Here is a 20,684-nt window from a genome sequence, read left to right as displayed (position 1 = left end):
TCCCATGAATCCCAAGGGTGGGTCCCCCAGGACTGTCCTTTCTGTACTTGGTGCACAGAAAAGGAGGAAAGTCTTTGCAGCTACTCCTAAAGCTGGACGAAGCTTTTCAATTCCTAACAAAAACCACAGAAAACACTGGCAGGTTTCTCTCACAGCAGGCTGTTCAAAATGGGGGCAACTAGACATGGGTGCAGGGTATTGAAATTACTTTAAATAAAAGCCGACATTCAGCTCCTCAGTCCTGCTAGCCACATCTGAGTGACAGCTCAATAGCCACAGGCAGAAGTGACCACCACCCTGGATAGCACAGGGGTGAACTGTGCACACCACAAGGCCAGACTTTGCACATGTGCATGGCTCTGTCCCAGCACTGGGCTAGGACCACACAGGTATAGACACGTCATGAAGGAGTGAAGACGTAAATGCATTGAGTCAGTGAAGTGACGGTGCCTTCTGGATTGCAATACACCTACATGTCAGATGTTACAGACCCTGTCAGTGGTCAATGGCGGATCTTCCCAGTTGTCCTCAGGTAGGAAACTGCACAGTGCAGTGCACACGGGGCTTTAGAATCAAGGCTGCTCCCTGCTCACAGTAGGCCCAACTCAAGATGGTGGTATAGGCACAGTGACAGGAAAGCAGAGGGTTTGGGGCCTCTGAGAAGGGAGGACTTGGCTTCCAGAAGCTCAAAGTCAGCAAGATCCATAAGCTTCCACTTCCAGGAGAGAGAAGTCTGTCCCTTTCCCCGCCATGGCTGCAATCATGAACAACCTGAGAAAAGCATCTATTTCCTATGATGCACTTTAGAAAAGTCAAGAGATAACTCCCAGTGTTCCTTCAGGTCAGGGGATATAGCTCAGTGGTAGCTCTCTTGCCTAACACGCACAAGGCCCCAGGTCCAATCCCCAGCACCACAAAGAAAGAAAAGAAAAACTGCCTTCAGAATGCAGAAGTTGCTGTGGAGTCTCAAACACCAAATGCCGCTCTCTTTGGAGGTCACCAAGGCTGAGGGTCTGACAATCGGATCAGAGGCCCTGGAGCAATGCTCAGGTGTGACCAGGTGCCCCCAGCCCTACCCAGTCCTATCCCTACCTACCTTGAATTCCTCCCCATTGTCGGGGTCCCCACATCCTGGCATTCTCAGCAGCGGGTCTGGAAGGGGACAGAGCAGAGTCAGAAAGCTTCTGCTGACATGTGAGGACCCTTTCCGCAGACCACCCAGAGGATGAGGCTGGGCAACAGGCCAATGTCACTGCCAGGCCCATTCCACGACCCCCTGATATAGAGATGTCCAGGGCTCAAGCCAGGCAGGGCTCTGGAGCCAGGTCTGCAGTCCTTCCCAGTACAGAACTGAAGAAGACACAAAACCCAAGTCCTGAGCCTCAGGGCTCCTGGCAGGTCCCACACAGCCTGTCGGCAGAGGTGGGCACCCCAAGGTCAGCAAGGCAGCCTAGAGGAATACCTCGAGACATGGAGCCTGGGAAGGAGCTGGTCAGGAAGACAGGAAGCCCTCCAGGAGCAAGGTGAGGGGCTGGACCACGGGGGGCCAGGCCTCCAATCCCCTCCCAGGAAGCTTCAACCTGATAAATAAAGATGCCGTGGACAGGAGCAGGCCTGTAAGCTGGATTCTAGTCTAGAATTCCCTGGACCCAGTGGCTGGACAACGGCCTGGAGTGGCAGATTCCCTAAAGCACAGGGACCAGTGCTCCCACAGGCAAGGAACGAGGGGGAAGCCTGGGGGGGGGAGCTGCAGGGGGTATGCCCACACCTCTCAGGGGCCGCAGCCGCCGTCTGGCCACCTTCAGGTGCTTGGTCCGACCGAGGTCCTCCCCCAGAAGGTAGTACCAGCCACTGACCTCCTGTGATGAGAGAAGGAATGACATTTTCAGACAAAGGAGGCAGAGGGCACAGGTCAGGCAGTTACCAATTGCTCTCAAAGAGTGGCAGCTGGACACCCCCCCTTCAGAGACACAGATGTCCAGCCTCCTGCCTCACGGCCACCACACCTGCACCTCTGGGAGGCCCTCCCTAGAGCTCCAGCAGAACTGGAATTCCCTCTGTGGGACTCCGCGGCTTCTTATCCCTGGAGGACAACCGTGCAGTTGTCTCCTCCCCCACCTCCACCCCTGCTCCAGATTGTACACAGGCTCTTGACATGGCTGACACTGAGACTAGTACACAGTAGGAGCCCAATAAATGTTTGACAAATCAGAAGGAGGTGAAAGCCATATGGAGGGGACAAAGAGCAGACATTGGAGGCCCCTGTGCAGTCTCCAGGCTCCCTAGGGAACATCTTTTCTCATGGAAATGAATCCCAGGCGGCAGTCCAAAGATCATGGGGCCCTTAAGCAAGGTAAAGGGTCCTCAGCTGCCACTACCCCACATACTTCACTCCCAGGACACAAAGCTGGGTGGCAGGGCCATGCAGCAGGTCACCAGGACACCCAGGGATGTGCAAACGGAGTGTATTCCTGCCCTGAGCAACAGCTGCAGTCTGGGAGTGGGCAGCAGGGCAGAGCAGAGATGACAGCTGGTGACCCAGAGGGAAGGCCTCCAAGTCCCATGTGCTCGCCCAGTCCAAGGGAAGCTCCAGAGATGTGCCGCTCCCTCCTCCTCTGAGCACCTGCTGGACCAGAAGCATCAGACCCAGCAGACACATCAAGAGGACCCCTGTGTGGGACCACCAGGAGCACCTGCCCCCTCTTCCAGGGTGAGCCAGGAGTGCTCTGTTCCTCCAGGGACCTGCCAGTGACCTCAGCAGACACCAGATTCAGTGCCTCCAGGGAGGCCTTGTAGCTACCTAACTGCTGTCCGACAAGATAAACCAAGAAGGAGACCCAAGCCCTCAGGTAGGTAGGTGACAAACAATGCTGTTATTGGGGACATTGGCACGTGCCTTGCGGGGAGCACCATGCCACAGAATCTCTACCCAAGGATTTCCAGAGAAGGCCTGCCATGCCAGGCTGGGCCTGGGCAGTATGATGTACTGGAAACCCCCCAGGACCCACCTTATCCGGAGCCAGGAGGGACTTCACCCCGAAGCTCATGCAGCCGATGAGTGCACATTTCCTGGGGAACAGCAGAGGACAACTCAGTGCCCGCACTGGGCGGCACCCAGAGTTCCACTACCAGTGCACACAGGGTTGCCCAGTGCACAGGACTGAGCGCTTTACCAGCCTAGGTTCACTTGACTCTTGAGATGCAAGGTCAGAAGTTCTCTCTGATTTAGAGAGAAACACAAGGCTCAGGGTTAGTACCTTCCCAGGGTCACAGGACTGGCGAGTCCTGTCACAGGAACCTGCTTGACCCGACCTCTGCCCGCTTGGTCAGTGACCAGAGGCCTAGAAGGTCTCTATAAACATATATTGTTAGGATCCTCTGGAAAGGGTGGCAGCTCACCCCCTAACAGGCTTAACCAAAACAAAAGTAGCCTCTCAAAGGCAGCCAAGCTAAGTGAGGGGTGGGGTGCAGGATGCTAGGGGACTGGCCCTCAAAACTGGTCCACCTGCCTGCTAATCCATGCTCTGAACCACGGCCACCCACAGGGCTGAGGCCTCTGCCTCCTGCTGTCTAGTCACTAGTTCACTCCACTACTCCTCCAGCTGTGGCTCCAGCTGTCACCATTCCCTTTTGCCCCCTCCCATCATATTCATAATCTACTCAAGGAGGACAGTGCAGTCAACCTGATAAAGCATCCCTTCCATGTCCACCTCCCCAGCCCACCGCCCAAACAAATCCTCCTTCCTACTGGGAGGTAGCCAAGGCCACACTAGCAGGAGGCAGTCGCAGTGGCTGCCTAAGTGGCAGATGCTCATCTGAGCTGCCACTCAAAGTTGTCTGGACTTTGCCAACATCGTCCTACTGATTTTGCTTTGTTTGCAACACATTCAAGAGAAAGCCGGCTGGTGTCCAGGTGCCCACATTGCCTTGCTCTACTCTTGTCTCATGCTGGGCACGGCTGAAATGAGAAATCTCCAGGCCAATGCATTAACTGTAATCAATGCAGTCCTGCCCTCCTCTCCAGTAAGTGGAAGTTTCGTTCCCTGGTGTTAGAGAATGCTAAATGGTTAATAGCCTCCCTTGAGCTTTGCTTCCTACTAAGGGGCCTCCAATGATTTCAGGATCATTCAGGCAGAGCAAATTGTCACAATTAATGTCCACAAGCAGGAACTTTTCTCTGAGTGTTCTTCAATTAGCCATTTCTGCAGGCTGCTTTTGAAAAACCTCTGGAGGAAGAAAGACTTCTTTTACAAGCAACCTGAGCATACGGCAATATACTCCAATATACTCGTCAGCTTACAGGCTTGGGAACAAGGGCTGGAGAGGCCTGAAGTTTCTGGAATCAAGCCTTGGTCCTTTCTGACTGCCAAGGTCTGAGCTCCAGGCATGGTGCACTCTGTGAAGGTTTGACAAATGGGAGAATCCATCATGCCCATGGTTGGCAGGCACTGGGCAAGAAGCCCCAGCATTAAGGAAACAAGACAAACAGGCAGGAATTTACACAGCAGCTCAAGACAGCAATACAGGGTGAGACTGACAGATGAACAAGCACAGGCAACAGATTCTGAAGGCTCAGGGGGCAAGAGGTAGTTTAGGACTGAGATGCTTTCAGGAGACCTAATGAGTGGAGCCAGAGAGAGAGAGAGAGAGAGAGAGAGGAAGAGGAAGAGCATCTCAGGCAGAGGGAACAGCCCATACAAAGGCTCAGAAGTCACTTCATGGAGCACACAGAGGGAATAGAATTTAGTTTACTTTTGAGCATAGGGGAGAGACACACTGCAAGATGAGAATGCATTATTTTCCAGGGCAGGCATTTCAAGTCTCATTCTCAGGGACTGAAACTGTTTTTCATTACAGGGTTATACAATTTAATCTCAATTTGTTTTTTAATTTGATGGCTTTGGTTGAGCACATATTTTTCCATTCATTTCTTTCCTTAGGTTTCAGTATCCATCACTGGCCACAAGCTTTTTGACATTAGATCACTGTTCTTGGCACAGAGACCTTGTTTATAATGGATTAAGGGAGAGGGGACACTTACAGTGCCCAGGATGGTGCTTGACATATAGCTAACAGACCCTCCATAAGTGTAGCTACTGTTAGCATAAAATGTTATGTTCTTGAATTATAAATTTTTTTAAAAACTTGGTGCATGCCATTACACTTCTCTCCAAGATGGTTCTCTGACCACAAGTTCTGAAAAATGCTATAATTCATACTAGAAACTTCTGCTTGGCTTTCAGCATATCATCAAACAGCACTTCCAAATAGCTTAGTTTCATATTCAATGTGATTGAAGAATTATAATTATTTCTAAGTGTGATTATGACACTGTGGTCATGTTTTTAAAGACTTTTTTTAAAGAGATATACACGGATGAGCTGTCTGATGTTTGCTTTAAATACCACGGGAAGAGGGCAAAGTGGACAAGGCATAGGTGACAGAAGATAGGCCATGAAGGAATGAAACTGGGATGAGATTTCAAGGGTTTATTATATGATATCGCCTACCTTTGCATATGTTTGAAATGTCTATAACTTTTTAAAATTCACAGAACCTTGAAGCTGGAAGAAACCATAGAGACAACTGCATTTCACAGGCAAGGACACTGAGGTCCGGGCCTTTGCCAGCACTTGTTTGTGGATCATCGTGTTTTTCTAAGTGAGTCCCTGGACTCACTTAGGACCTTGAGGAATCTTGGACCCAATGTTTCCCTCTTACCTCCTAATGGTTTCAAAATGTGACCACCACTCATGTGGCTGGAACGATTTATATCAAACTCTGCTATTCGTGCTCAGAGAAGCAGCCTGAGGCCTGAAGGGGATGCTTCTGACTCAGAAAGAGCAACTTCAGAGTTATTTATCACCCAGGCAAGGTCATCAAGGGTACAGACACAGGCTTGGGGACATACTGCCTGCATTTGCAACTTGTTCTCATTGCATTTCAGCTGTGTTACCTTGATGAAAGGTCATAAACTTGAGCAAGGTCCATAAACTTTCTGAGCAGGTGAAACCCCCAGGGAGGCCTATTCTTGCCTGTAAAATACCTACAATAATAATACCCCTAAGGTGGTGTGAGGATAGATTAGATAATGCCTGGCATGTGCGTGCTTAGGGTAATGTCTACTCATAAGAAGTGCTTGATAAGCATAAGCTGTTACATAACCTCAGGCTGAGTCCTGGGCCTTTGTAGCCTCAGTTTCCTCTTCTCTGAAGCCAGGGACAATACTCATTCATAGCCTTCAGGGCTGTTATGAGGATTAAACAAGATAATGTATGGAAAATGCTTGGCACAGAGAATTTAGCAATTGCCTGTTTCCTTCCTTCCATAATTGTCTTTCACGTTAAAAGGTTCAATGTCCATCCTTCAGAGAAGCATTCGGCAGAGCATTCAGCAGAGTCAAAGTTTCCTGTCAGCCCTGTCTGTCCCTCACCCGGCTCAGGCCTTCTCGTTCAGAAATGGACCAGTAAAGGACAGGCCACCAGGAAGACACCAAGACTGAGGCCCCACTGCTGCTGCCAGCTTCTGCAGGGCCATCTGCTCACAGACAGACCTGCCTGAGCCTACCCTGTCCCTCTTGAGCTTTGAGGTGGGACTGTGACCACAAGTTGGGCTGTGTTTCATTTAATAAGGAATCTCACTTTCCCAAAATAGGCAACAAGTGGAGACGCGGCTCTGGTCACGCTGCCTGGCTGGGGCTGACTCACTCCCCCCCCACCTCACTTTCTCTTCCAAAAAACATGACCTGCGACCTGTATTACTGGCTCCTTCACGTGCAGCTCCGCCCCTTGCTGTGTGCTCCACGGAGGGAGAACCCCGTGGAAGGCGTGGTCCGGTCCTTGCCTCCACCCGGTGGGTGAGCAGAACACCCATCTGCCTCTCTGACACTCCTGTGCCTTCGTAACTGTCTCTGCATTTCCCTACCCCTTCAAAGACACAGTTCTGACCCTTGGCCTTGAACAAGGCCCCTCCCTGCCAGAATGTCACTCACCTCCTGTCTCCACGGTCATGGCTGCACACCTCCATGTGGCTCTGGTGAAACCTCTCTCTCCCTTGTACTCCAGGAACAAAGGTTTCCCTCCTTGACCTCTGCAAAGCTGACCCACCTTCCCCTCTAGTACACTCTGCCTTCGCTGGGGACACCACCAGCCACCCAAGAGCTAGCTTTGACTTTTGCTGCACTCACTGGCAAATAACCACTAAGTACTATTAACTGAATCTCTCAAATATGTCCTGCTTCTATTTCCTTCCTCTCATCTCTGTCGCCTTGACCTACCAAAGATGTAACCAAACCACAGATCTAGAATGTGCATCTGTCATTCCCTGGCTTGACACCCTTGGGTATCTCCCAAGGGCCAAAGGTTCCGGCTGCATGCACTTGTTTAAAAGAAGATTCCTAGGCCCTAACCATGAAGATCCAGATTTAGTCCATCTGATGTGGCCCCTGGGAACCTGCGTTCCTCCCAAGCATCCCAGATGATACTGATGCACATCCAGGATTGAGAACCACTGACCATTAGGAGAAAACCCACTCTGCACAGAACCCATAGGAGCATCTGGTTCAGCTACACTACCCCTTCATCTCATCTCCAGCCAGGGCCGACTTTGCATTTAACTCTCCAGCAACACCAGTGAGTCTGCAGGTACCCCTCACTCTGCTCCTGCCCTCTCTGTGCTTCTGATTCTCTCTTCTGTCTTTTTGCTTGCATACCCATGAGGCAATATGGTGTTCAGTTTAAGGAATCAGGTCCATCAGTAGGCTGAGGCAAGAGGATTGAAGGTTCAAAGCCAGCCTCCACAATTTAATGAGGCTATAAGCAACCTACTGAGACCCTGTCTCAAAATAAAAATATATTTTTAAAAAGGGCTGTGGATGCAGCTTAGTAGTTAAGCACCTTGGGTTCAATTTTAATCCCTGATACAAAAAAAAAAAAATACTCAGGTCCAGCTGCCTTGATTCCCATCCTAGCTCTACTTCACTGTATGGGTGACCTTGAGTAAGGTACTAGCCTTTCATAGCTTCAGTTTCCTCTTCTGAAATTTTAGGAGAAAACTATATCTTCAGAGTTTTTATAATAATTAAATGAGATAATGTACTGCCAACCCCTAACTCAAGGTTGGCACCCAGCAAATGGTTGCTCTTGTTATTAATGTGATGTCCCCTTCCTCATCCACACCATTAAGTCTATCATTGATCCTCTAGTGAGCAGGACAGTCTCTGATAGATCCCATGAGTTCTCAGTGCCTAGAATGTTGGTGCCAGAAAATAGCAGCTGAATGGATAGATGAATGGATGGACAGATGGGTGGGTGGATGGATGGATGGATGGATGACTGAGTGGATGGATGAATGGATATATGGACAGATAGATGGGTGGGTGGATGGATGACTGAGTGGGTGGATGGATGGTTGGATGGATGGATGACTGAATGGATGGATGAGTGAATGGGTAGATGGATGGATGAATGGATAGATGGGTGGATGGATGGACAGATGGATGGATGATTGGACAGATGGATGGATAGATGATGGATGAATGGATGGATAGATAGATGGGTGGGTGGATGGATGGATGGACAGATGGGTAGATGGATGGATGGGCAGATGGATGACTGAGTGGATGGATGGGTGGTGGATGGATAATGGATGGATAGATGGGTGGGTGGATGGATAGATAGATGGATGGGTGAATGGATGACTGAGTGGATGGATGGATGGTTGGATGGATGGATGACTGATTGGATAGTTGAATGAATGGATAGATGGATGGATGGATGGATGGATGGATATGGATAGATAGATAGGTGGATGGATGACTGAGTGGATGGATAGATGGATAGATGGATGGATGGATGGATGGATAGATAGATGGGTGGTGGCTAGATGGATGGATGGATGGACGGATGGATGGATGGACAGATAGATGAGTGGTGGATGGATGGATGGATGGATGAATAGATATGTGGGTGGATGGATGACTGAGTGGATGGATGGATGGGTGTACAGATGGGTGGATGTATGGATGTATGGATGGATGGATGGATGGATGGATGGATTTAGATGGATAGATGGGTGGATGGATTACTGAGTGGATGGATAGATGGATGGATGGATGGATGGATAGATAGATGGGTGGTAGATAGATGGATAGATGGATGGATAGATGGGTGGGTGGATTGATGACTGAGTGGATGCATGGATGAATGGAGAGATGGATGGAGAGGACTCTAGCACCATGAGTACCACTCTATGAGGAAAAGCAGATACTCTATTAAAGCAAAAGTTCTTCATTTTGAAAGTTAAATAGGGCCCAACTCTAAAAAGTATACTCACCAAAAAATTTAGTAAATTATATACTAAAAAGCATTTAGGGGCTAGGATATACAGGTCAATGGTAGCATGCTTGCCTAGCATGGGCAAGGCCCTGAGTTCAATCCCCAGCACCACAAAAAATAAATAAATAAATAAGCTTCAACTCAAAAATATTTTCCAGGTCTAAGCTGGTGAGTTGAGCTGGTTTTCATCCACCTAGGCCCCTTCCCAGTCACATTTGGTTCTGATTGCTTAATAAATGTTAGCGACCACCTCATCTCCCAGACTCCTCCTGCCGTACCTGCTGCTCACAGTGAACTGCTCTCACTCGCCTTCCAGAACAGCCCATTCTCACGCTCCCCTGCCCAGCACTCCTCTCTGCTCTATATTGCCTGCCACTACTAAAGACTGCACATGGCCTCCTGTGTCTTGGGCTACCTGCAAGATCAGCCTGTTTGGATTCTCCTACAGGATACTTCTGCACCTGGCTGAGCTGGCCGCCCTGCAACCTGAGCCCTCTCTACACATTTCCACCTCCCTGCCTTTCCTCAGGCTGTGCCCTGCCTGGAATATGCTCTCTGACCTTCTCTCCTCATTTCATTTATAGTCTCTGTTCAAGTTCAAAATCCTACTTTCCCCAGGAAGCCCCCTTTATCATCAGCCCGCAGTGAGCTCTCCCTCTTCCCACACTGCCTGTCCTCGTTACCCATCTCATTCCTCATGCATGCGGACAATATTTATTCAACATCGTCATGCTAGGCACTAGGTACGGTGTGCTGAGTAAGAGCAAAATAGGCCTATTTTTCATGGTGCATGGAGTCCTGTGGAACTGGACATGTATATGTTGTCACCGTAATGAATCTCCATGCGGCACCCCTTGCCCCCACCTGAACACTGGGCACCTTGACAGCAGAATCCACGTGTGGGTTGATTGGCACCCCTGGAGGCCAACGCTGTGCCTGGTTGATACCAAGCATTTGGCAAATCCTCGTGATAACAGGATTCTCAGCCTCACTTGGAGTGATGGTGACTCAGTAGGTGGCAGCCTCTGCAATGTAGCACTGTCCCTACTACTCATCTGGCAGGCACTAATGGAGCCCCTGTTGCATGCTGGCCTCCTGGCTGCCACCCACAGCCCAGAGCAGGGTCTCCGTCCAGCTCAGAGCAGGGTCTCCGTCCAGCTCAGCAGTTCTCACCTGGTCTTACTGGCCCTGTTCCACACGGTAACCAGAAGACGCTTGTGGTCATCCTCTTCAGGGACAGGACTGTGAAGCAAAGCAGACCATTAGAGAGCTAGGAAAGCCAGACCCACCAAGCCGGTCATAATTGCAAAAATCTGAAAAGAACCTCAACAGCTGGTTAAATAAACTCTAGAGTGGGAGATGAGTACTTACACGGACAGAAGAGTTTATATTACATTGTTAAGGACAAAAAGGAGGTTACAGCACATCATTATGAAACAATTCCATTTCATAAACACACGCACACGTCCACGCCCACACCAATGAAGGCCCTGATGAGGGATACAGAAAGGCCTATCTGTCTGAGTTGTTGAACCATGGGTGTTTTCTATTTTCTTCTCAGCTCCTCTGTTTACCAATTTTCTAGAATATGCAAAATCACCTCTTGAGGTGGAGGGGAGAAACCAAAATATTATTTTTAATTTTCACTCATAAGAAAAGACCAAATGTCTGTGACCTTCCCATTGACCTCAGAGTGCAGAGGTGGGGAAAAGAAATAACAACAGCAGTTCCCAGTCTGCCAGGTGATGCCACACATCGCATTGACAGCTCCTAGATCCCCCGAGGCGGGTGCTATTAGTAGCCCCACTCCACAAATGAGGAAGCTGAGGCTCAGGGAGGTTAACAAGTTTAAATAAAAAAAGGGGAACAGGGAAGTGAAATGTCCCTCAGCTTGGAAAATTCCTTCTACTGCAAGAGAAATCTTGGCCCAAGGCATGGTGGGAAATTGCCTACTCTTCAGGGGCAGCCAGGCCCAGGCTGGGCATTTTAGTTCTGAGAACCAGCCAAGTGATACCTTATCACTGTGGACCTCACTGCTGGGCCCAGGGCCAGGGATGCAAGGACACAAGGGAATGAGAAAACAAAGACATCCTTTAAGTCACTGTTTTTCTGCTTAGATCCAGTTCTAGATTTGGCAAACAGAGCTGTTTCCAAATAAACATTCCTTCCCCCTCCTCTTGAGGGCCCATTTGCTCAGACTCTTACAAGAAAAAGTGTTCATGGAAAGCAGGGTTTCTGCAGTCTGGAATGGTCTGCGTCTTCTGAAAGCGCATTCGATTGTTTTCAGGGATCAAGGAAACCTTGAGTTGAAGAAAAGCAAGTGTTAGGTCACATCGTCACCTAAGTACAGCAGCCAACTCTGTGCATTTCTGTGCTAAAGGCTTCCCAGTGTCCTTCAAACCAGCCTCTGCAGAGGATCGAGTGGGGTCCCCAGTTAGATGCTGGAGAGGAACAAGGAGCATGGAGCAGGAGGTGTGGGGAGTCAGATCCCAGGACAGGGCCTCTTGGTGGTGGTACCAAGAAGGCGGCCCAGCCAGAGATGGAGTAAAAAGGCACCTGCTCTGTTCTTCCTCCAAGCTGGGAGATTCCCCCAAAATCCAAAGTTCTCCTCTCTTCTAGGCTCCTGACAGCTGTTGAACAGCCCTTCACAAGAGGCTCCGCTCCTTCTCCTGCAAGGCCAGGCTCTCTCCCCAGTGTGCTCTCCCCTGCAGACCCCCAGCCATGCTCTGGATCAGGCCCTCATCCAGGCCCTTGAGCAGGGGAGGACTTCAGGAAGAATGCAGAGGGTAGCACAAGGGACTTCGCCTGTACCCATTGCCACACTAAGGGAAGCTCCTGGCCTCGTCTCCCACTGGAAGCCTTCACCAAGAGGACCCAACTCAGCAGGCTCTTCCAGGCCTCAGAGACACTCCGTCCGCTCCCCTGCCCAATCCTGACTGCCCTGCTTCTAGCTTTGGAGGGTAGGGAGTAAAAATATTTTTTACAAGAGGCCTTGGATTTCAGCCACTCATGTGCTCACTGTGCCCATCTACACGGATGACCAGGATCACCGTTAAGATTCTAGCTCCTGGGGCTGGGGACATAGCTCAGTTGGTAGAGTGCTTACCTTTCATGCACAAGGCCCTGGGTTCAATCCCCAGCACCACAAAAAAAAAAAAAAAAAAAAAAAAAAAAAAGATTCTAGCTCCTGCCCAAAGCTCCAGGGACCAAGGTGGCAAAAGGAAAGGGTCTCTCCTAGCACAGAGCCTAAGCAATGCCCACTGACTCAACGAGTGAGGTGGTAGCTACACTCAAATGGCCTGAGCCTGTGGATATGCTGGGACCTTGGGACTCCACCCAGTGGAGTCCCTCAATACCCCCAACAATACCACCCCTCCAGTCTCACGTACCTTCACATAGGGATCACAGACGCCGGGCTCTTTGCTAATCAGGCCTTTCCCTTCTATGACTAAAAGAAAATTGAAATGTTGGGGTGGGGGGGAACACAGCTCTCTCTCTCTCTCTCTCTCTCTCTCTCTCTCTCTCTCTCTCTCTCACACACACACACACACACACACTAGCTCAAAGATCTGTAAAGAAATACAGGGCATACCTGTGAGTAGTGGGCATGGCCCTCACTCCCAGGCCCTTCATCTGTACAACAACTTTGGATATAAACCCAAGTGAAGTTCCCAAGGACCAGAAGAGGGGTGTTCTAGTCCATGCCACCGTCCCCCACATTCTAGCAGCACCCTCATCACGACACCACAGGGTGTGTTCACTTCCCTGAATCTTACAGCTGGAAGGGAACCTAAAATATATACAGTCCAACCCCTCCTGAAGGGGGCAAATGAGGCTGCAAAGGGGACCAAAGAAGTAAGGAGCTTGCCAGAAATCTCAGAGCCCTGGGGATGTAGAACCCCATGTCCTTGGACTCCCAGTCCAGTGCTCCTTCTGCCTTCTGGGATGGCAGGGCCAAGCTGGCCCTGCCTGATGAGCTGCACTGTGTGGTGGGCAGAGCGGCCCCCAAGCTCGGGTTCCAGAGGCAGACAGATGCCAGCTTGGCTCCCAGCTGGGCCACGTACTGAGCACACATGCTAGAGCATCACCTTGTCTTCTCTCTGAGACGGACTTTGCCATTTTTCCATGGGTTAGAGCTGACAATATGCACTTCACACAATGATCGTACCCGTTAAATGAGATAATGTATCTACAGTGCTTAGAAGAGTGCCTGGTAAATAAGCCACTGCTCCACAAATGTTTCTGCTAGAGAATAAATAAAGGCCAAGGGGCAGGCGTGGGCTGGGTGCCGGTCTGGTCATGAGGGCAAGAGTGACCTGTCGGCCTGAGGAGCCTGAGCCTCCTTTCTGTTTTCTTTTGAGTTTGGTTTTGAGGGAGCCCTGGAGTTGGCCTGGACAGAGCCCCTGGTAGTCTGGGGCAGGAGGCCTGGGAAGCCAAATGAAAGGGACGAAGGGCTGAGGCTGGGGCGAAGCCAAGACAAACTGTGCAGGACAAATGGGGTGGTGGAGGCCAAGGCGCATTCTGCAAAAGCTGTTTGCACAGCTGGAGCCAGGCTCTGTCGGGCAGAGAACACCCCTCTTCTGGTCCTTGGGAACTTCACCTTGGGCCCCCTCAGCCACAACCAGGGAACCCCGGCGCCCCCGGGTCTGTTGGGCCCTGCATCCTAGTTACTGTTTCTGTGTCACCCCTCCCTGGAGGGCGTGGCTCCCGAGGGCAGGACCCAGGCCTGAGGGTCTCCTGGGTCACCAGTGGTGGTGAGGCAGGCCTGGCCCCTGCCCTCGCTGCACTCCACGCTGCTGGAGAGACCAGACACAGGGTGGCTCTGTGCAGCCAGGCTGCGATGGGGGACACAAGGAGGGAGCAATAAACTCAGCCCAGGCAGATGGGGGGTGTGACTCTCAGAGGGAGAAAAAATAACAACATGAGCCGCCTTCCTGCCTGAATCTTGGTGATGGGGAAGGGAAGGCAGACATGTTTCTTGCAAAAGCAGAGGGAGGGAGGGAGAGTTATTTTTCAAAGGGCGTTTGACAAAGAGGGAAGGATTTTCCAAACACAAAGAACAGTAGGTGCAAAGGCACAGAGGCATGGTCAAGCGGGGTGTATACAGCAGGGTCCAAAGAACTACAAAGGACAGGGGGTGGAGGCAGCCCTGACAGCAAGAGCCAGGGTGGCTGGGGAGAAAAGCAGTAGGGTCCAGGAAGTGGGGACCATGACAGAAGCTTGTGACTGTTTACATGTTGAGTAAAGAACAAATGGATAAATGAGCATGTAAACTATAAGACCCTCCCGTGCTGTGGGCCAGCCATACTAGATGGATCTTCAAACGCAGCAGCCCTCTCTGGCCCCAGGACCTTTGCAATTGCTGCCCCCTGCTCCCTTCTGCTTGGGGAGGGCCTGCTCCTCCTCCAGGGTGGAGTGTGATTATTACCACCTGTGCCATTCTCCCTGGCATCCCATCAGCACCACCAAGACAGGAGTAAGTGCTTCTCAGTGTCCCCAACCCCTACCCAAGCCAATGCTCAGCCACTATTTTTGGAATTTATGGCATTCTTTTTTATTTAACCAACACTTATGTAGGGTTTACTATATGCTGGGCTCTGTTCTAAGCAATATACTAGTCTTAACTCACTTCATTCTTATAACAAGCCACGTGACGAATTCTATTACTACTACCATTCAACGGAGAAGAAAACTGAGCTTGCTCAACGTCACCAGCCAGGAAAGAATCAGAGCTGGGGTTCAGATTCTGGAGGTCTAGTATGGTTTGGATGTGAAGTGTACCCCAAAAGCCCTGTGTGAGACAATGCAAAAGGTTCAGAGAAGACGGGCGCGTGGCCTTGGGGTCTATATTTTGTATCAGGCAGTGGAGTCTCTCTGCTTCCTCATCACCCCTGAGCTGCTTCCCTCTGCCACACTCTTCCTCCATGATGTCTGCCTCACCTCACCTGAGGAATGGAGCCTGCTGTCTGTGCACTGAGACCTCTGAAACCGTGAGCGCCTCAATAAACCACTCCTCCTTCACAATTGTTCTGATCAGTTCCTTTTGTCACAGAAGCAAAAAAGCTGACCAGAACAAGGCCTGACAACCAGACTGTGATCTGAACATGACCCTGCACAGCCATCAGTGGCTGGAGAAATGAATGAATGAAGGAGAAAAAGAGAGAGAAGCTGAAAGGGTGGGAGAAAGGACCAGCTCCGTGGGTGGAAGGACAGCACCAGGGTCCCAGGGACAGCTCCGGGCTCCACAGGCAAAGGCCCGCTGTGTGGACTCCTGACCCAGCAGGCCAGCTCCTGGCTGGCTCTGCAGAAAGAGCCCCGAGTGAATGACCACTTTTGTCGATGGGCACACAGCAGGACACAAAGATGAGACAAGAAGCTGTGGCCCATGGCAACGCCACCCCCCAACCCTGGCCCCAGGCAGAAGGGGAGTGGCCCCCCTTTGTTACGTGAGCCCGCGCACAGCCATACTCACTGTGGAGCAGCAGGACCCGGTCCTTGGTGTCAATCGACAGCTTCAGCTGACCTAAGGAAACCAGAGAAACAGCCCGCCTCAGCTCCTCCAGTGAGCGCCATGGTGACAGGTGCTCCTCTGTTCACACCAGGCCATTCAGAGAGGCCCACCATCTCTGGCTGGGAGGGCCCTCAGAAGCCACCTGCTCGGCCTCTCTTCTACAGTGCCTCCAGCGTGGTTCCCCCGCCCCGCTGGTGCCACTGGGGCGATGGGGAGCCACTGTCACTGTGGATAAAGGTGTAGGACCGACAGCAGACTCTCTCTCATCCCGTTGGAGGGCCCACGAGGATGATTTCTGGCAATACCAGCTGGAATTTAAATGTGCACATCCTTCTACCCAGCCTCTTCAGTCCAAGTTACCAACAGAGACAAATCCCACACAGGGGGACACAAAAGCTGGCACCACAGCACTGCTTAAAGTACGGAGGGAGAAACCAGAAACACCGGACTTCCCACCTGCAGCTCTACTATGCAGTACCATGGACCAGCCCCATATGGCCTGGCAGGGGGGACCGTTGAGAAGTATTTTAACTTCTCAATAAACAAATGGCAGAACATATGTACCCCCTGTCCCTTTCCATGAGGGTATATGCACTGAAAGGGGACCAGATTAACACAGTGATCACCTCGAGGGAAGAGGCTGGGAACCGGAGGGTCAAGAAGAATTCCAATCTAGGACTGTTATTGTTGTTTTACAATATGAATATATCCATAATCTATAATTTAAAATAAAAAGGGAGCTGGAGGGCTGGGGATGTGGCTCAAGCGGTAGCGCGCTCGCCTGGCATGCGTGCGGCCCGGGTTCGATCCTCAGCACCACATACAAACAGAGATGTTGTGCCCGCCGATAACTAAAAAATAAATATTAAAAAAAAAGAAAATATAATGAAAATTCAAACAATCATTTAAAAAAAAAAAAAAAAAAAAAAAAAAAAAAAAAAGGGAGCTGGACACGATGGTACATGCCTGTAATCCCAGAGGCTCGGGAGGATCTCAAGTTCAAAATCAGCCTCAGCAAAAGCGAGGCACTAAGCAACTCAGTGAGCCCCTGTCTCTAATACAAAATAGGGCTGGGGATGGGGCTCAGTGGTCGAGTGCCCCTGAGTTCAATCCCCAGTACCCCATCCCCCCAAAAAATCAATAAAATAGGGGCTGGGGTTGTGGCTCAGCGGTAGAGTGCTTGCATAGCACGCGCGAGGCCCTGGGTTCGATCCTCAGCACCACACAAAAATAAATAAATAAAATAAAGATATTGTGTCAACTACAACTAAAAAATAAATATTAAATAAATAAATAAAATAGACTTCTGGCAAAACTCAGCAAAGAAAGCTACAATTAAGTTTAGGAAAGAGGAAGATAACTAAGATATAAAGGTTCAGTGATTGAGTGCTCCTGAGTTCAATCCCCAGTACCTCCCCAAAAAGTAAAAATAAAAAAGTAAAAAGAGAAGACAAAGAAAGAAAGAAAGAGGAGAGGAAGAAAGAAAAGAGGGAAGGAAGCCGGGAAGGGAAACTGTGAAGACAAGAAGCACCAGATGGACAGCCAGGGAGGAGTGGGGACCAGTGAGGGTTTTTTCCTCCTTGATTTTCCTGTTTTTAATTAAGAGAGGAACGTCAAAATAAAACTCCTCTTCCTCACGACGTATTAAAGTCCCCTCTTCAGGCTGGGGTGGAGCTCAGCACGCGTGAGGCCCTCGGCTCCATCCCCAGCACTGAAAATAAAAGTCCCCCTCAGTCCAGCCCACTCTTCCTGGAACCTCAGAAGATGCAGAATTCTGTGCACCCAAGGGACACGTGCTGGGGAGGTGAGGAGTCAGGCCTGCTCTGTCTGGAACAACCATTCTCAGCTGTCACCTCCAGCAACGGGGAGCTCCCTTCCCTTTCTCTTAAGCAGCTGGGTATTCGATGTTCCATCTATTGAGCCAAGAGGGGCCTCTCAGTATCTTTCGCTCACAGGATCTGGTTCTGCCAGCTCTGCATTGTGCCCTGTAGACCTGATGTCCAAAGTGCATCCACCATTCCTTATGACACTATGAGACCTTCCCTTGTCCCCCCAGTTGTCATCTCCGGACATGCCCCAGGAAACTGGGCTGGGGGCTGGGCTTGTGCTTCATTGCTGGCTGGAGGAAGGGCATGCAGGGTTAGGAGAACCAAAGAAGGGACTCTACATGTCTCATAACTGCAGGAGCCCCTAACCACAGTGACTGGCAATTCCTCGGAACTCTCACTGCAGGTGTTTGCTCCAGCCGGAAGCAGTTCAGACTCCAGCTAACTCGGGTCCTGCCCTTTGCCCATCTGAATCCTTGCTGCTCTCCTGCCCAGGACACAGGTCTCACAAGCCCAGGAGGCCTGTTCTAGTTCCCAGCCTGATGACTCTCCTGTCATTTAGGACCATGGTGTCCATGGCTGGGAGTGGAGCTAATGATAGTGGTCCCTGCACCCCTGAGCTGGGATCAGATAATGCTGGGAGTGAGCCCTTGGATGACAGGTTCCATGGGAATCCACTGTATTATTATCTCAAGGTCTGAGAATTACCACTTTGGGGGTTCACAGAGCTGAGAACCCTCCTATAAAAACTGTGTCCAATCCAGTATGGAGCAAGAAAGAACAGCTTGGAAACAGACAAGGCCAGCAGCACACGGCAGATCTCACCAACTCACAGCAGCTATGATTAACATGAGACATGTTTTCCAGAAACTTCTACCAAGGCAAAGCCAACTCTGGCCCAAATGTGTTTGAATTTCCAAAGCCCTGGGAAGAGCTGTGCTATCTGACCCCTATCACCCAAGAGTGGCCCTTCCCAGAAATCAAGATTGAGAAGTCTCCTAGCACAAATGTCTTGGTCACTAATTCTAGTTGGCAAACATGAGCCCCTGCATGAAGGAGGGCAGATCCAAACGTTCAGGAGCCTGTCCTCAGGGAGCTCCCAGCCCCGTGGCTCAGACAGAGATGCAGACAAGGCCAAGGCTAGCACTAGAGTAGAGGATGGCCTGAGGCCAAGATTGACTCAGAAACCATGAGTCTGCAAGCTCCCTGCAGCTCCCCTGGCAGGCTCGGCCAAGCAGGGCTCCTCAGGGAGGGCCAGGGCGCCCCCTGTTAGAGCAGTGACCAAATCCAGCAGGCCAGGCTCCAGGCTCCCTGGTTTCTTCCCTCTGGGCTCACAGATGAGGGTAAAATGAGACCCTCCCTTGTGCTGTGCCTGCCCCCTCTGTCCTCCCCATCAAATGTGCAAGTCAAGGCTCCTGAAATCATCTTGACCAACTCTTCATTTGGTACCCAGAGCAGTCATGCCCAGAGTCCAGAGCCAGGACTGGAGGCCAGAGGTCGGCCCTGACCCCAGCACTGCTTCCTGTGTTGACAGTCTTCTAGAACAATTATCATTCTCAAATGAACATCAGCCCCATTGCATCTGCCAACTCAACCCTTAGGTTCAGGAGGAGAGAGAGCCACAGACCCTCAACAGGGAGCCTCAGTTTTTCTCAAGAAGTCAAGAGGAAGCCAGGAAGGGGGAAGCCTCTGAGAAGTGTCTCCAATTTAGAAAAATAAGCCATCAGCAGGAGGAGGACTCTTCAGCTGGATAGGCACAAACTGATCAAATGCTTCACAAGTCCCCCATCCCTGGTCTTTCCAATAGTCCTGTTTCCTCCTACACTTGGGAGGGCTGTGGAGGGTGGGGGTGACCTATGAGAGTTCCCAGGAATGTTCAGGCTGAGGGCCTGAAGTCATCCTCATGAGGTGTGTATAGGGGCCCTGGAGGGAGCATGTTCCCATTTCCCATGGGCTGCAGTTGGGCACCACCTCTGGCTGCAGAGGCTGGTGGTGACAGATACCCAGGGTGGCTGCCACCGTGCTACCAGGAAGCAGTGACCTGGAGACAAAGTGAGAAGAAACAGGCCTTCCTAGGCCAGAAAAAATGCTGAATAAGAGTGAGTTTCAGAAAGCTTGGAGAGGGCAGTGAGCCCAAATTCTGCTGGGCACAGGATTGGGGGTACAGACTCACTGAGCACCAGGCCAAGGGTATGATGGGAGTCAGCTACAGAAATTAAATGGGCAGATCCCCAGCAGAGGACGACCACCGGGAGATGAAATCCGACTCTCAAGACAGGAAGAGATGTTCCCAGAAAACAAAGACATGGGCTGCAGCCCTTGCTACACTCAGAGTTCAAAGGCCTGTATCCCCAAGGAAGCCCCTGCCAACCTAGGATGTGCACAGAATTCATCCACCAGAGACCTGCCTGGTAGCATGAAGCAGCAGCCATCCCCAAACCCAATTCACCCCAAAAGCAGGGTGGTCACACTTGAAAAGCCACAGGAAAGATGATACCAGGACAAATGTACCAAGGAGATCTGGTCTGCGCAGCCCAGCCAGCCGCTAATATCCATAAATTCACCCTCCATTTATGAGTCTGCCCTCAAGCCTACAAGCAAGACGAGGGAGTGTTTTTCCTTCCAGAAAGGGTGCTCTGGCCAGCAGAAATCTTCTAGTCTACTCAGCATTACCTAATAAATTAACATTCAGATCTGTGGAATTAGATTCCTGTGGATCATTTGCAAAGGATTCTAGGTCCTTCCTGGGCAAGCCAGTAAATTAAACTTTGTGAATATACCCCAGTCAGCATCTGGGGTTGGCTGGGCCATCACATCGCCAAAGCCAGCAGTCTGTGGGGCCCTGACTCAAGCATCTTACTGGCCTCCTGCGATCCCACACTAGTGGTCAGGGCCATGGTAAACCCCTGGGCTGGGCACACGCATGCGGAGAAGGAAGGCGACCTTTTTTGGATGTTTACTGGGTACTCAACATTCTACTACATGCTTTTTGTTTATTTTATTCCTCCAGCA

General features: G+C 50.7%; 1 protein-coding gene across 2 annotated transcripts in view; it reads right to left on the bottom strand.

The window, feature by feature from the left end:
* Rgs3 (regulator of G protein signaling 3) overlaps positions 1 to 20,684 on the bottom strand; it is a 117,119-nt gene that overhangs the window by 85,478 nt on the left and 10,957 nt on the right. For both annotated transcript variants that reach the window (XM_046451269.2, XM_046451267.2), the window contains exons 2-8: positions 15,808 to 15,858; positions 12,725 to 12,783; positions 11,541 to 11,635; positions 10,509 to 10,577; positions 3,009 to 3,069; positions 1,769 to 1,859; positions 1,097 to 1,152 (exon numbers count right to left, since the gene is read on the bottom strand). In XM_046451269.2, the coding sequence (XP_046307225.1) occupies positions 1,097 to 1,152; positions 1,769 to 1,859; positions 3,009 to 3,069; positions 10,509 to 10,577; positions 11,541 to 11,635; positions 12,725 to 12,783; positions 15,808 to 15,858 (482 nt within the window). The remainder of the gene's footprint in view (positions 1 to 1,096; positions 1,153 to 1,768; positions 1,860 to 3,008; positions 3,070 to 10,508; positions 10,578 to 11,540; positions 11,636 to 12,724; positions 12,784 to 15,807; positions 15,859 to 20,684) is intronic.

Source organism: Marmota monax, unplaced genomic scaffold (genome assembly GCF_021218885.2).
Source record: "Marmota monax isolate L192 unplaced genomic scaffold, Marmota_monax_Labrador192_F-V1.1 WCK01_AAM20220418_F8-fsc00020, whole genome shotgun sequence".
Classification (NCBI taxonomy): domain Eukaryota; kingdom Metazoa; phylum Chordata; class Mammalia; order Rodentia; family Sciuridae; genus Marmota; species Marmota monax.
This window is presented reverse-complemented; position numbering and strand designations above follow the sequence as displayed.